The 17,592-nt window shown below is 39.4% G+C and overlaps 1 protein-coding gene across 3 annotated transcripts in view; it reads right to left on the minus strand.

The window, feature by feature from the left end:
• Nucleotides 1-17,592, minus strand: part of TRIM44 (tripartite motif containing 44) — a 110,153-nt gene that overhangs the window by 48,290 nt on the left and 44,271 nt on the right. For all 3 annotated transcript variants that reach the window (XR_008421160.1, XR_002086062.2, XM_019470117.2), the window contains exons 3-4: nucleotides 16,465-16,704; nucleotides 4,952-4,971 (exon numbers count right to left, since the gene is read on the minus strand). Coding sequence is in view for 1 of the 3 variants with exons in the window: in XM_019470117.2 (XP_019325662.1) it covers nucleotides 4,952-4,971; nucleotides 16,465-16,704 (260 nt within the window). In the remaining 2 variants the exon portion in view is untranslated. The remainder of the gene's footprint in view (nucleotides 1-4,951; nucleotides 4,972-16,464; nucleotides 16,705-17,592) is intronic.

Consider the following 17,592-nt stretch of genomic DNA (forward strand, 5'->3'; position numbering starts at 1 on the left):
GAGCTAGGTCTTCTGAAATGAAGACAGTGCAAAACCAAGTCATGAATTTGCAATCAGAGGACAAAAGAAACCTACGTGTATCGCTGATTTAGTTCTCTTTTATCTCTACAAACTAAGTTGTCAGGAGGAGAGATGTCATGTCTAAGAACATACGGTTATTATTTTGGGGGTGGGGAAGAGTACCTTGTATACAGCCCCAAGAAGATTTTTAAAGAAACAAAATTCAGAAGATTTTTTTAAGAATCTACTAAATTACAGAATCTCTAAGAAGCAGATTCTTTCCACTCCATATGTAATATAAGACTGTATTTCTTCACACAACCACAACCCCAAAAAACTGGGTGGAGAGCAGGGGGAAGAAAGGCTAGTGTTTACAGAGAAATAAAAACAGACTACACAGAGGCAACGAGGTTGAATGACTAGCCCAAGGTCACGCAGTCAGTCTCAGGCAGACCAAGAATAGAAGGCAGGTCTGCTGACTCTCCTTGAGCTCCTACTTCTTCAGAACTCGCTGCCTGTTTGATCACAGAATCGGCACGGGTCAGATTCACACTGATCTCAGCGGGAGCTTTTTGCCTGAATAAGAGCCAGCTCTGAAGATGAAATATTCTACAGAAGTCCCAAATATGGTTGTTACTATTAAAAAGCCATTTTCCTCTATGTTAAAAAAAAAAGAAAAAAAGAAAAAAATCACAGAACATCTCAATAATAAATCAAGATTTCATATTGATCTTGCTCCTTTTTCCTCCGAGCACAAGAGTTTCGGGGTCCTTCCCTCTCTGACTTCCTCCCACTACAAAACAGCTTTAAGGCAGCAGCATCTATTGCCACCCCCTCTCCTGGAATATATATCACTTCTCAGCGGGCTCCAGCAGGCGCTGAGGAGCCGATCTGTGAGGGAGTGAACACAAGATCTCCCGTAATAGCACAGAGAAGACAGAAAATTGCTGCCAAAAGTGTAAATTGCTTTTTTTGCTTGGAAAAAAAAAAAATCACTCTGGGCTTCAAAGACACCCTCTTAAAAGATGACTCCACGATGGGTAATATCCATGTTGTACACATGAGGACTTTTGTTCCTCCACGCCCTCCAAGGACCCTCACCATCTATGTAGCCATCACGTGGATTTGAGGAGTAGACCACCAGATGCAGGGGCAACATGCGGCCGATTCTGCGGGGGCGGGGTGGGGGGAGCGGGTCAAAGGAAGGCCTGGCCGCCTGCTCCCCAGGGAGTCTGAAAGGGCCCCGTTTGCTGCTGACCCTGAAAGGGCACTGTGTGCGGGTAAGCGAAGAAATATCCTTTTAGGATGACAGAGGCTAAGGAGGGGAGAGGCAGCTTGCAGAAAACAGAGGCCCCAGCAATTCAGTGTCAAAGCAAGTCAAGACCTCCCAGGTCAGAGGAACAAGAGCAAGGTGATCCCCCGAGGAGTAGGCGTGAAGCCTCCGGGCTCTCACAGCTTTCGGGGAGGAAAAGCAGTGCGCTGGCTGATGAGGGCAGATAGTCCAAATGGTGGTGGAGGGTATGAACCCTGAAGCCAGACTGGATTCAAATCCTAGCTCTGCCACTTACTAGCTCTGTGATCTAGGGCAAGTTCATCCTTCTGAGCATTAATTTCCTCATTTTACAAGTGAGATAATAACCACATCATAGGCTTTACATGAGGATTAAATGAGGATATATATAAAAACACCATACGTAGTAAACCTTCAGTAAGTGACAGCTATGATTATTACTGTTATTGATTGGTAGGACAACTACACAATAAAATTCAGGGCAAGGAACAGACAGGACCAAAAGTACAATACTGAGACATGTCATGTCAAATGGCTTGGGGAGTCAGAGGGAAAGGAGGAAGAAGGCAGGGAGACCCCAGGTGAGAGGGGACACACACAGTTCTGTTACAGACAGAGACGTTTCAACAGGACAGGAAATCTCCTTTGTTCCCGCCACTGTGGAGAGAGGCTGGACTTCCGTGCAGACAGTGGGGAAGCGGCTGTACGGAAAGAATGCCAGCAAAGGAGACACAGGTATAACCATCCAAGAGACCTGGATGCAGAGACTGCCGATTCATTCCTCTTCCATCCCCTGTGCAGGCAGACCCGCACTTCCTTTCTGTCTCCCTCACACATCAAACTCTCATTTAATACTGTCAGCAACACAGGAGCCTTTGGAACAAAACTCGGTTTGGTTTATTGGGATGGTGAAGTGTATATCATAAATGAGAGAAATTTCAGATCAAAGGCAATCCGCCCTGAAGTGTTAATTGGAATTAACTGAGCCAAATGGTAGTTCAACACAAACTGAATGGAACCAACGAGTATAAATTTAAAGTTTAAGAAGAAAATTTGACTCCTCTTTTCTCTTTCTGCCAAATCAGAACATGTTCTTCAAGTGCTCATCGTACCACAAGAGGGTTCTGTCGAGTCCCGGTCCAAAAGAATCCCTGCTAACATCCATGACAGCCTCGCTTAGGGAGACAGCTTGACTTCGTGGCTGCTCGTAAAGAAACTATGCTTCACGACTGTCTTGTCAAAATGACACGAGGGTATCTGCAATTAAACTCTACAACCAGTATCTTACACTAAATAGTATCTTGGAAGTGAGGTAATCTCTTCATAAGGTCCCTGTATTCTTCTACTCAACGTGCCTCTGACATGTACCCATAAAGACAAGACGAGTGTGTTCATCCTAATCAGGCTCCTCCAAGCCACATTACCTCTGTTAAGGTGTTTTCATTATTTGGTCTTGTCTGAACGTTCTTTCTGGGGACGAAGAAAGTTCAGGGCTGTCCTCGGCCCAGATTTTCAGGAGCTAGAGCTAGTCTTGAGAGGAGGAGACATGGAGTGCCAAGGAGACAATTTAGAGTCTGTTGAAACCGAAGGTCTATGCAAAATGGTAAAAACCCGGTCAATAACTAGAGAAGATGTGCATTTAGGCTCCCAGGCTCTGGTGTTAATCCACTTCCAGTTCAGGCATGCAGGGGGGACTTCCAAAATGCAAATCTATCGGGGTCAATTCCCATTTACAATTCTTTAATGCTTTCTCACTGCTGGCAAGCTAGTGCTCAAATACCATAGGTGGCCTCTAAGGCCCTAAATGATCTGGATTCAGCTTTCTTTGCTCCACACTTCTCTTATCTAGAGCTTTCCCACAAGTTGTTCTCTCTCCCTAGAACAACCCTACCCCCTCCTCCTCCTTTGCCTGCCTTCTCATCTTTTAGATAAGCTCTGTTCATATATAACCTTTTCTGGAAAGCCTTCCCTTATCCTCCAACACCGACTTAGGAGCTTTCCTAAAGCAGCCTAAACTTCCCTTAATCATAGCACTTCACCCACAGTGTAGGGGCCCGATTATACACTTGTTTCTCCCACAAAGATAGGAACCATGTCTGTCTTAGTTATTAGTGTATACCCAGTATGTAGCATGGTGCCTGACACATAGTAGGTCATAAGAAAAGAAAGGTGGGGGGTGGCGCCTGGGTGGCTCAGTTGGTTAAGTATCTGACTTCGGCTCAGGTCACAATCTCATGGTTTGTGAGTTTAAGCCCCGCGTTGGGCTCTCGACTGTCAGCACAAAGCCTGGAGCCTGCTTAGGATTCTGTGTCTCCCTCTCTCTCTCTCTCTCTCTCTGCCCCTGCCCTGCTCCTACTCTGTCTCTCAAAAAGTGAATAAACATTAAAAAAAAATATTTTTTTTTTTAAAGAGAGGGAGGGAAAGAGGGAAGCAAGGAGGGAGGGAGGAAATAAGTGAACCACAACACAGAAGAAGTCTGTTCCTGAGAACAACTGGGAAGAGGAGTTTGAAGAAATTTCCTGAGGCTCTGCAGTTTTAAAGCCAGGGCGCCTGTGGCTTTAGCCACAGTAGACAAGGAGCTAGATCTACGCTGAGAAGCACAGTTCCAAAGCATTAGGAGAGACAAGATGTGCGGTAACATGGCACCGAGGAAGAGGCTCAGGATATGGGGACAGAAAAAGAAAGAAGAAGAAACTTTGTTTGTTTATAAATGAAACCAAGGAGGGACCAGACGCTGATTCCAGTAAGGTACCTTGGACAAGTCATTTAGCTTCTTTCAATGAGAAATTTGAACTAGATAAGTGATTTTCAAACTGAGTTCTGAGGAACCCTAGGTTTGTACATTGGGATTCTACTTAAAAGCTCATTTGAAAACAAGGGCACTTCTTCTAAAACTAAAGCTTGAATAGCAGTGGCCTAAATGAACTTCCTGGTATCTCTAGCCTTAACAGTCCTTGTTGATCCTATGTGACACAGGGGACCCATCTGGACGTTGTATTTTACTTTGCACAGAAGCCCCCTGATTGTGTTGATGGCCAAGCTGCAGCATTTCCGAGAGCCCGTTCTCACCATCTGAGCAGCAGGACAGCAGAGGTAAGTAAACCAAATTCCAGATTTACTGCAAGGCTGAGGCAATCATGAAACACGCTTTCTAATCTCATGTGATGATATAGAAGCAGAAAGGATTTTTTTTTTTCCTAAACGAAGTTCCATAATATCATAGGATTCATGGTATAGGTGTCTGTAGTCAGACACAAAGATGTTATAGATCAAAAATAAAGAATATTGGATCCAGAGCCCATTAAAAAAAAAAAAAAAGCAATCCAATTCCAATCAAGAAAGAACAATTCAAAAGTTTATCTAGGCAGTCCACCTGAGAGCCTAATTACCATTCAAATATAGTGCCTACTCTTCTTAACAAGGTATTCTGAAGTTACTGTCATTACATACTTTAAAGTCTACCTTTATCTGAAGGTTACAGGCAGATGGGGAGGGAGATGGGAGCCGTACAAAATAAGATCTTCAAAGCCCCGGCTTAAGATGTGGAGCCCTTTTCTGTGCTGTTCTTTGGCTGTCCATATTTCATGGGGCATTAAAAGGCCACAAATGTCACTCTACTTCATTTCTGAGAACAGACAAGCAGCAATAATGTGATCTTACCTGGGTCCTTCCTCGTCACCCTGAAAGAAACAGAAAGAAACAGCATTAGAAATCGGCATTGGTAGAGACAGATTTATTTTCCTTCTTTTCCCTCTCCTCTGGCAACGCAGAAGCATGGCTTGTGCATTTATTTTAACAGAGACATACCCAGTAGATGTCCAAGGGCTAAGACAAGGGCTAATATAATCCTATGCTCGAACTGCCCAGCAGAGATGAACTGATAATTTGCCCTTGCAAGCAGATAAGTGAATGCACAGACCTAGGAGGCCTAACTAATAGCCTTGCCTTTTTATTTGTATGGCTGGCAGTATTTAGTTCTGAGCAAACTGAGAGCCCAAAAATAGCAGCAGGTCTTAGGCAAAAGCTGACCAGCTCCAAAGGCATCAAGCTGTTTCCTTCAAAGACTCATTTCTGCCTTGGTCCAGCATTTTTTCTCCAAACATGAACATAGCAACTCTAATATAGAGCACACTATGGTAGAAAGGGCACTGAACTGGGACTCAAAAAATGGGGATTCTAGGCCCAGCTCTGTTATTTATTAGCTATGTGCCCTTGGGCAAGTTAATTAATGAATCTGGACCTTTGGTCTTCTCCTTTGTAAAAGGGTAGCTCTGGCATTTGATGATCCACAACATCCTTCAGCCCAACACCGGCTTTTCTCTTTTTCTCATCCCTGTCTGCAAAAACAGTGTGTGAGGGTTATTTGTCCGGGTACTGGATTTTCTGAACCTAACTTTACCAGTGATCAGAACAGAGTCCTTTGAGCCTCTTCTTGCGAATAAACAAAATTTTTCAAATGACTCTCAAGCCTTTTCCAAGGGACCTCATTCATCCTTTTGGTTATAGGGTATTTTACATGCTTCTCTTTAGCCATTCAGGGTTGGTCTCAATAGAGAATCTATCTCCTAGTTGTTGGTAAGTCCCCAGGGAATGTATCAGATTGACTGTTTCTGTCGGTATAAAGGAATGAACTCTGGAGTCAGACACTCTCAAATCTTTACTCCATCCACTTGTGTCACCCTGGTCAAGTTATTTTGCCTCACTTAACTTCAGTTTCCTACTTTGTAAAACAAGGCATAATACAGTATACAAGGAGTATGAGGATTAAACAGGGAAATATTTATGTATAAACATCAAGCACAGTGCCTAAGATATAGGATGCACTTAATAAAGGTTAGTATCAATATCAGTAATGATTCAGTATGATCATTAAGAAACTACTACATGTGGGCACTGAGGGTGAAAGATAAATGATGATCTAACCTAGGAGCTCCCATTCAGGAGCAGGGGAAACAGACAAAAAAGAGACAGAAAATGAACTGTGTCGAGGGCTCTACCAAAGAAAATAGACAGACTGCTTTAAGAGTCAGAAGGGAAGTGACAAACACTGCCTCTTCTGGGGAAGGGGGAAGGGAGGGCTTCACAGAGAAGGTGACATTTATATTGGCCCTTGAAGGATAAGCAGGATTTTCCCAAGTTGACAACAGAAGGTGAGTGGGAAGGGCACCAGACTAGTAAGAGCAAAGGCATAGCGATTTAAAAAAAAAAAAAAAAAAAAAAGTATTTTTAAGGAATTTCGAGTTTAATGAAAGTAGAGAACGGGGACGTGTTTGTGTGTGTTCCAGGCAGGGGAGGTGGCGGTGGTGTGGGGCTGGAGGGCTGCGAGTGCAACTGAGGTCAAGGGGGACTGCCAGGGCACAAGCCTAAAAGGACAGTTGTAGCCAGAAAGGTGATTTAATTCAGATGATACACTGGAGATTGGAGAAGGAGGGCATTTTTAGCAGACTGCTAAGGACTTGCAGTCTTAGTCAGGGCACTAATCATCCACACTCTAACGAGACAAGTGGGGCGAGCGGTGGAAGGAGGGCATAGGGGTGTTGGAAGCTTTCTTTGCATTTTGATCGACTAGCAGGTCTTATGGGAACTATAATCTAGTAAGAAAAAACTTCATAGAATTTAAATTGAATATGAGTTACATAACTATCAATGACTTAATTAAACCTCAATACAATTTTTCAATTATCTTTGGATGTTCAAAGTAATTGTCTAGGAGAATCTTTTGGAAAAGAGTAGCCAAACTCTCTCCCATGATTTAGAGTCAGTCCTCCTCACAACCCTGTATCTTGGCGCAGCAGTTAAGAGATGGGGTTTCTGACTTAGAGAAACATGGTCTCAAATTCGGGTCCGTCAATTCCAACAGTGAAGCTTTTGGCAATTTGCCTTAACTCCCCAAGGTTCAGTTCCCTGCTCTACACATAGGGATCCTAATTCTTACCTCACAGGGTGGCAATACGGGTTAAAATAAATGAGAAAACATGTAGAACACTGAGTAAGTGTCTGGTACATTACAAGTGTTCGACAAATGGTGCCCATTATTGTACTTTCCCTGAATTGATTAATAACGTCTCTAGGGAGAGTGGGAAAGGACAGAGAAGATGGGGCATAAGACAGTGCTTTTACATTCATTCATTTCTGCTTATAGATATGTGGCTTTTCAGAAGCAATAATCACGCTCACAAAGCATAGAGAAAGACTAGGGTGAGCGTTTCAACTGTTGAAGGAATGAATAAGGAAAGAACAAACACACACACACACACAGGGCAATTCTGAATAGGTCAGCAGACATCCAGAAGTTTGCAAATCTTCCTTGTAAGAGTGTGCATGCTAGTCCCTCCTATTATGAAAGCCTAATTCCTATCCATCCTGTCAGATCAAGCCTCACTTGGAAATTTTCCCTCACTGACAGATTGAGCGAGGTAATCCTACTCTGTCCTCCACATTTTTATGGCTCATACTTCTGGGCTGGTTCTAGCAGAAAACCAACAGTGACAGTACCATACAGTAGCTCCCTCTTTGGATTTTAACTCCTTGAGAACAGAAACTGTGTGTTGTTAATCTCTTTATTCGTTGCATCTAACACAGCACAATGCGTGTTAATAATTATTCAAGAATGGGAAGGAGGGAAGGCAAGATGTAAGTAGGAATTAAGATTAATTTCTACCCCCATTGCGAGTGAATTTTGGTGTCAGAGAGTATTAGAAGTGAAAGCCTGCAAAACAACAGCTTCTCTTTAAATGACCTGTTAGATTAAGCAGTGCTTTCCAATCCCTCCATCAAATATCCTGTATGTTCTTGGCTGGTCAGCTACTTTCTAGTACCTACGACCTCTTGTTTCTCCTTCCACCAGAGGAAATGTATGTTCACCAAGCATCAAGCAAGTTTGTTGCTAAGCCTGTTTATGTCAGCTGAACTTGTAATTAGGACAGCACATCTTACTAAATAGCAAAAAGTGAATGAAGGAGGGTACTGCTGCTTCCATGAAAACTAAGTTGAATGAAGAGGAGTTACTTAAAAACTGCTGTCAACTCTGGTGTAGGTGAGACACATGCAGAATATTAGAAAAAATAAAATATACAAGTCTAGGGTTCTACATTCAGTTTGCTTCAAATGTCATCCTGAAATTGGGCCTTATAAACAGTGCAGTACGGATGTGGTTTATGCCAGGAACATGATGCTCCACTCCACGTGGCAAACCCATGTTCTTAAAGAAAAGAACCTGATTGAAAATCAAAGAAATATACAGATATGTATTTCAAGTTTAAAATAAATGTTTAGGGTATGCACGTATCACTTTTAATTATTTGCTCATTGGAACTTTTTCTAAAATTATCTCACGTTGCTCAGTACTCTTCTCTCCCAACTAGACAAGAGATGGAAGTACTCACGACATGCAAATAAAAATACTTGAAAAGTACTTGACTTTGGCAAAGAAGTTGATAAAATTCAGGCAAAAAACGAGAGACTGTCAAAACTGATGATGAAAATCTACACTGATGTAACTGTTCTATGGACAGTTTACAAATAGGTACAAAAGCCTAAAAAATGCCCATACTTTTGACTCAGTAATTACTTATGACTTATGCCCTGTAATGTAATAAATGGTAGTCAGAAGTCAGAAGTAACCTAAGATTAAGTAAAGTTTGTATCATTGAGATTCAAACATTATGCTTATGAAGAATTTCTAATAATATGAGGAAATTTAATATATAATGTTAAGAAAAAAGAGCATGAGGGGATGAATAGGTTAACCAACTTTATTGTGGTAACAACCATTTTGCAATATATGTATGTATTAAATCATGACACTCGTACAACTGAAACTTACATATATGTCTATTTATCTCAATAAAGCTGGGGGAAAAAACATATACCAAAAAAAGAAGAAAAAAAGGAAAAAAATGCCCAATGATAACTACCAATTTAGTGCATTTACTTTCTGCTCTGTCTATAAGTTTTTAATATTCTATAGTGATTAAGAAGGAAACAACTTTATTTAGTTAGTTATTTGAAGAGGGGAAAGAGCACCTCCCATTAGACCTATGGGAGTGGTACTGAAATTCCTCCCGTACCCTATATTCTATAAGAGGACCCAAAAAGATTTACTAGAAATGCATTTTTAAAAAGAAATGTCACTAAAAAACCTTGTCATCTCTGGACTTCCTCAACCAGAAGCTCTGTGATTCTACTTGGCCTAATCAAATTGATCCTACTGAAGATTTCTTAAAACAGGCACACTGTGTTAATGGACGGGTTTTTAAATAATCTTCATAAATCAAAGGCAAATGGCACTTGAGCAGGTAGAATATTTACAATTTTTGTTTTTAACAGCTTCATTGAGGTATAATTTATCATACCATAAAATTACCTGTTTTAAGTGTATATTCAATAATTTTAAATTCACAGTTACACAACTATTATCACAAACCTGCTTAAAAACTAGATATATACAGATACAAAATTATCATTTTATTGTCCTTAACTTAAAAAAAGAATTTTATTTATTTTGGGAAAGAGAGAACGTGTAAGTCGGGGAGAGGGGCAAAGGGAGAGTGAGACAGAATCCCAAGCAGGCTCCAGGCTCAGAGCAGAATCCAACGTGGGGCTTGATCCCATAATCCCGGAATCATGACCTGAGCTGAAATCAAGTGCTGGGCACCCAACCGATTGCGCCACCGAGGAACCCCTGTTTTCCTTAACTTCTTTAGAAGCATGTGACTGTTTGATATAAAATTATAACTGCCTTGTAGTGTTTATAATGTAGATTTTTTACATATGACAACTATAACATAAAGGACATAAAAAGAGAATTGGCCTATATAGTTTCAAGGTATTTACATTTTATAAGAAGTGGTACTATATTAATTATAAGTAGACAGAAAATGTAAGGATCTATACATATATATAACATACATTACGTATATCACAATATATGTTATAATCCCCACTGAAACCACTACAAAATAAGAATAAAGTAACAGAGCTAAAAGCCCAAAAAATATATTAAAATGGAATTCAATTAACAGTGAATTCAAAAATCCAAAAGAAGACAGGAAAAGACAAGAGGAATAGAAATAAAGGGATAAACAGAAAACAAATCATGGCTGACCTAAATTTAACCAGGTTAGTAATAACATTAAATGTTAATGGGCTGCATACTTCAATTAAAAGGCAGAGATTATCCGGAAGATGAAAGAATAAGTAAGACCCAGCCATACGCTGCCTAAGAGAAACACACTTTTAACAAAAGATAGACCAAAAACAAATGGATAGAAACATACCATGTATAACAGTAAGTAGAAGACTGGATCAGCTCTACTAATGTTAGATAAAATACACATGAATACAAAGAGTATTGTCAGAGAAAAAGAGGGACTTTTTATAATGATTAAAGGGTCAGTTCATCAGAAAGACATAACAATCATAAGCATGTATTTGCTTGAAGAGACTTCCAAAATATCTAAAGAAATTGATAGAGTTAAAAAGAGAAATAAATAATTCCTTAATCATCCTTAGAAATTTAACCCTTCTCAGCAGTTGATAGAACTGGACACAAAAATCAGTAAAAACATAAATTATTTGAACACTAATTGATATTTAATAGAACACTACAACCACAAACTACAAAACAGGTGCACATATGTATTTACCAAGATAGACCATATGCTGGGCCACAAAATACGTCTCAATAAATCTTAAAAACTTGAAATCATTCAGAACATGTTCTCTGATCATCACAATGGAAAAAGTTAGGAATGAATAACAGTATGACATGTAGGAAAATCCCTAGTATTTGGAAACTAAACAAGACACTTATAAATAATCAGTGAGTAAAGAAAAGATATCACATGGTAAATGAAAAATATTTCAAACTGAATGATACTGAAAATAGAACACAGCCAAAGTTTAGGATTCAACTAAAGCAGTGCTTAGAGAGAAATGTACAGGTCTGAAAACTGACTTTAAAAGGTAGTAAAATCAATGATTCATAAAGCTAGAAAAAAGAATACGTAAACTCAAACTAAGCAGAAAAAAAGGAAATAAAAACAGATATAAACAAAATAGGAAAGAATAAAATTAGCAAATCAAAAAGTTCTTTAACACTAACCAAATTAATAAAATAGCAATTAGACTGCTCAATAAAAAAAAAGAAAAATCACAAGTTATCAATAATGAAAGATAGGTTATCATTCTAGATGCTGTAGTTAAAAAAATAACAAGAAAACACTATGAACAACTTTACAGTAAAAACTACCACTTAAATGAAAACAACAAATTCTGTGAAAATTACAGCACAAATAAACACAACACAACTTAAATACAACACAAATTAAATTTAAATAAACATGAAATCAAAACAGCTCTATATTAAAGAAATTAAATTGGTTATCAAAAACCTTTACATTAAGAAGTTCCAGGGTAGATGATCTTGTTAGTAAACACTACCAAATATTTAAGGGAGAAATAACATCAATCACACACAAACTTTCAGAAGATGAGGAGGGGATACTTCTCAGCTTGTTTTCTGAGGCCAGCTAACCCTAATAGGTAAGCCTGACGATGTTATAAAAATATCAAACTACAGATGAATATCCCTCATTGAACACAAACATAAAAATTTTAATTGAACCCAGATAATAAATACATAATGGCCAAGAGGGAGTTTATCTCAGAAATGCAAGGTTGATTTAATATTATAAAATTAATCAATATAATCAGCCATTACAATAAAATAATTTAAAACACCCATATAATCACTTCGATAGATACAGAACAAATATCTTATATACACCACATTCATTCAAATTATTGTTCCCCATAGCTAATGTGTCATTTCTCTGTAGCTACTTTGCTTTCGAGATTTTTTTTGTCCTTCGTTAGTTTGATTTTAATGTGTCTGGGTATGAATTTCTTGGATTTATCTTGCCTGGGTTCATTCAACTTCTTAAATCTCTAGGTTTATGTCTTTCAACCAAATTTTAAAAGTTTTGAGCCATTATTTCTTCAATTTTTTTTTCAGCCCCACATTCTTTTTGCTCACCTCCTGGACGTGGGTGACATGTATATTAGGTCTTTTTTTATTGTCCCACAGGTCCTTGAGACTCAGTTTTAGTTACTTTTCTTTTTTCTTGGTTGTTCAGATTGGATCTATATCTTCAAATTCATCAATTCTTTCCTTTCTTATCTCCAATTTGCTACTGAGCCAATCCAGTGAATGCTTTATGTCAGTTACTGTATTTTTCAGTTCTAAAATTTTCATTTGGTCCTTCTTTATATCTTTTATATCTTTGCTGAGATTTTTTAGTTTTCATTTGTTTCCAGAGCATGTGTTATTGCTCACTGAGTCATTTTCATTAAATAGTGGCTTTAAAATCCTTTGATAATTCTAAAATCTGTGTCATCTTGGTTGTGGCCTTTTCTCAGAGTTGAGATTTATTGGTTCTTGGTATAATGAGTGATTTTGGACTGTATCCTGAACATTTGAGTATTTCAGAATCTGATTCCTATTTAAATCTTCTATTCTAGCAAGATGTCAACCTATTTAAATTCAAAACATATGTCCTCTTACATTAATGTAACATTGTACATCAGCTATACTTGAATTTAAAAATAAATAAAATAAAATAAAAATAAAAATAAAAATAAATTATGGTTTTTAAAAAAAAGAAGAATCAGAACACATGTCCTAGATCAGGTCTGTGGACTATGGTTCAAACATCAATTTAGTTTAAAAGATTCTGCAGTGCTATTCTGGTCTGCCCCACTACGTGACAAAACTCCATGCTATAGTCAGCACAGTGCTAGCTGGAGCAGGGGCACCAATTCATTACTACCGGGTAAGAGTGGAAGATGAGGTTCTACGCGCTGACCCCGTTAGGGAGGTATATTGTCTAGTCAGTGCAGGGGTGGGGAGGGAGGAGTTAGAACTCCATCTACAGTCTCCATAGGGGAGGGATACTACTTCCTTCCAGATGCTGCAGGGCAGGGGGCTAAGTAAGAGTTCTACCCACAGGCTCCATGGGAGATGGGCACCACTGACTACTGAGAGAGGCAGGGGTGATGACAGAAGCCGGTCTTTCACCTAGAGGCTCCAGGGAAAATCAGGGGAGGATAAAAAATAGGTTTTCACTCCACTGGCTCCACTACTGCAGTGCCATCTGGGGCTGGGAAGGGGTGCAGCATTATTCATGGTGTGTGTTTTCAGAATATGTAAGATGGTCAAAAGCTTTCTCTATAGCCGAAGTGCCCTTTTTCCTAGTCCTCTAACTAAAGAGAGCAGGCTTTTCTTGGAGATTTTCTTTTTGTCTGTGCTCACTAGGATTTCCAGTTTGCAGGGCACCCAGGCCAGGATATACGGAAGCAAGAAAAATCCCAGAGAACTCACTGCCATGAGTCAGGACCATCTTTTCTCCACGCTTTTAAGAGTCTTCTGGTAGGTGATTTAAATATTTTGTTCGGGAATTTTTGCTGTGATTAGTGGAATAAAGTGAAATATGTTTACTCTATCTTGTTCAGAATCAGAAGCTGCAATTTGATTTAAAAAAATTTTTTTTAATGTTTATTTATTTTTGAGACAGAGAGAGACAGAGCATGAATGGGGGAGGGGCAGAGAGAGAGGGAGACACAGGATCAGAAGCAGGCTCCGGGCTCTGAGCCATCAGCCCAGAGCCCGACGCGGGGCTCGAACTCACGAACCGTGAGATCGTGACCTGAGCCGAAGTCGGACGCTCAACCGACTGAGCCACCCAGGCGCCCCGCAATTTGATTTTAAATGCATCAAAAAATAAGATGCATTGAAGATTGGAAGGCTGGAAAGATGGCTATGTATATATCATGATTCAGGTATATTAAAATGTTAATTAAAAAATGTTAATGGTAGAATCTAGGTGGAAGTATAGGGTGTAATCTGTAAAATCCTTTCAATTCTGCGATATGTTCGAAAATTTCTAATAAAATGTTTCAGGGAAGAAATCCAAATGCAGATGATTAAAAAAAAAAAAAAATCTAGAACATGCAAAAGGAAGAAAAGAATTCCTCTGTTGAGTGAAAGAGAGGTACTGGGGATTTGCTCTGATCAATAAGTTACCAGATTAGCTGGAACAAGAGGCTATTAGATGAGAACAGCTCTTTGTAAAAGCCCTAGCCAGCTGAATGCTACTTTTTGTCTTTAACAGCTTATTCTGTCCACAGCCTGGTCCTTAGGCCTTGTCGGTTTTGCATCCCTAGGAGTAATTCCATCAGAGTTAACAAGCACAGCTCAGCTGAGCAGCTGACATGCTTAGAGGGCAGTTAATGCAGGGGAGGGACTAAATTCATTATTTGAAATGAAAATAAAAGAGAGATCTCTAAAAATTAAATCTTTACTTTTGAAAAAGCAACCTAATCAACACACAGAAAAATGTGGGGGTCCGATTTGCAGAGAATTTGGGACAGAGTTAGGTCATTGATCCCTTGAGTTAACTCTGGTTGAATTTTTTGTTTAAGATACAAAGTGAGCACCTCGACACTATAAAAGATCTTAGGAGTGCAAAGCCGTCTAGGACACTAATTCTCTTCATTTTCCCCACATAAACAAATGGGACACTTGGCATACAGCATGCAGTAGGGAAAACACACAGGCAACTGGGACAAGATGGACTTAAATCTGAACCCTGGCTCCATTTTCTACTAACTAAATGATACTGGCTCAGCATCTCTGCAGTTCTCTGTATCTCAATATCCCATCTGTAAAACAAAGATAATGGATGCTGATATAAGAATTAAGTGAAATGATGAATATAAACTGCTCTCTTCCTAGCTAGAAACTTACTTAGGCACACACTTTCTTAATTCTGGGGAGGATAAAATGAAAAGAACAAGACCTATTTTATCCTTTTCACACACGGATGAAAATTAATCAAGAACCTTGGGTGAGTGAAGCAGATAACTGTCCAATAGTCTCTTACATTTTCTGTCAGGTAGGCTCAGACAATACCTGCCTCCTGGATTATACCTTGGCTCTTACGTTGGCTGGTGTCTTCTGTGGCTAGGCTGTCCCGGGCCAAGGCAAGACTGCTAGCTAAGCAGTAAGCTCAGTGAGTCAGCAGCAGTCCTGGAAAGTCCACAGGACTGCCCTAGGTTTTCTTCTAGAAGGGCCTACCCTTCTGGCATAAGCTTGACCAGAATTTTCAACAGTGGCTGAAATATAAATTCCATAATATTTTTTCAAATGGCTGTCTTGAATTTTATTTTACAATTATATTCTAAATGCCAGAATATGTTGTTTGGTAAAATGCCTAAGACCTTTTCTGCCTGTTACAAAATAACAATGAATACAGTGACTAACATCTGTAGTGATTCAACATATACCTTGTGTCCTTCATTCACACCTTTTTTTTTTCTTAATTTTTATTATTTATTTTTGAGAGAGTGAGAGCAAGTGAGCACAAGCCAGGGAGGGACAGAGAGAGAGAGAGAGAGAGAGAGAGAGAGAGAGAGAGAGAGATGTGGAATCCCAGCAGGCTCCAGGCTCCGAGCTGTCAGCACACAGCCCAACGCGGGGCTCGAACTCACGAACTGCGAGATCATGACCTGAGCCAAAGTAGGGATGCTTAACCTACTTCTCCTGAGCCACCCAGGTGCCCCTCATTCACACCTTTCTTGATCCAGTGCCACATGCCTCTCTTAATCCAACAGTTATGCCCCCAATTTATGCAGTTGGCTCCATATAAAAACCAAGCTGAGGCTCCTTTCCACTACTCACAAAATCAGTCCAAAACGTTTCATTCTGGGCTGCTTTATGCCCTACATCCTGACTTACTCTCATTCACCTTGTTGTCATCCCTGTGATGACTTTATTTGGAGGCTCATTTCACAACTGGGAATCTGTCAACTGCCTTCTTCTGTGACTCTTATTTCTCACTTCCCTCCTTAACTGTGATTAGTATTTGCCCTATCGACTATGCTCCTTTAAGTCATCATAGACAAATATTTTGCCAGCTCCAGCTGCCGGGTGTAGGCCCTAGCAGCCAATACTTCCATATTGGTTTATACACCGATCTAAACACTTACACCCTATCTGAGCTTTCAATTCACTCATGTTTAGGGACCACAAAGGAGAATTTCCAGAGCTAACAAACAGGGCAGTCCGTTTCCTCCAACTTCCGCTACGAATAATTATAGGCATTCTCCTTTACCTCCGCCTTTGGCTCAGCTGATTCATTAGAGGTATCATGTTGTTCCTTGGCTTGGGCCATCTGAGTCATCAACCTATCCATGTGGGACTGGATGTCTGCCAGTATCTCAGTCACATGAGCGGTAGCCATTGCTTCCTGGATGTCCACTAGATGAAGGGCCTTCTGCTCCTCATCAGCAATCACTTTCTGAACTTTCTTAAATTCCTGCTGTATAAACACCTTCATCTGGTCCCGGGTTACCTGCAGAACACAGACATGTAAGAATAATGAGTTGGACACACAGAGAAATGGAACGGCAGAGTTGCTACTGTAAGTGCTGGACCGCCCTGCCCAAAAGCATTTCCTATCTGATCCTGAAGTTTTAGGAATATCCCCTAAACAATGTTCGCCTGAGATTGTCGATGAATTTCTTACTAATCTTTTTGCCTTTTTTATAATCTTTATGAAGTAATTCCGTATCCTTCCCGTTTTGCTTTTCCTTTTGTTCATTTTTATACCAATAACACATATTACTTTTTACAATTTAATAGGTAAGTGTAAATTGTAAAAAATGAACTTACTCCTCTCTCTCCATCTCAATACCATTTTTCTCTCTGGAGGGTAATTACTGGTATGTAACCTTCCAGCCATTTCCTATCCAGTTATATACATGTACATATACAATTATGTTCTTTTTATATAAATGGGTCATAGTGAACATACATTATGTGTCTTTTCTATTTAAATTATGTCAGTACATACAGATCAACTTCATTTGTTTTATTTTAAATGTCTGTATGATATGGATGTATACAATATGAATACTTGCATATATAAATAAAAAGTCAAACATACCCATTAAATATTTTCCTTCTTAGTGGAAATACAAGATATTTCCAAACTTTTGCTATTACAAACAACACAATAATGAACATCCTTGGATAGATCTCTTAGTATTTGCATATGAGTTTTTTTAAGAGACTTTTGGAGTCACCGAATCAATTTATATGTACTCTAAAAATACTGACTGATACAGCTAAACTGCCCTCCAAAAAAAGATGTACCAATTTCATTCCCGCAACAATGTGTGAAAGTAAGCATTCTCTACACCTTCACCAATATTAGATCACGTCAAGCCTTAAAATTTTT

The sequence above is a fragment of the Panthera pardus genome, unplaced genomic scaffold (assembly GCF_024362965.1).
Source record: "Panthera pardus isolate Hobbes unplaced genomic scaffold, ASM2436296v1 HiC_scaffold_12, whole genome shotgun sequence".
NCBI lineage: Eukaryota > Metazoa > Chordata > Mammalia > Carnivora > Felidae > Panthera > Panthera pardus.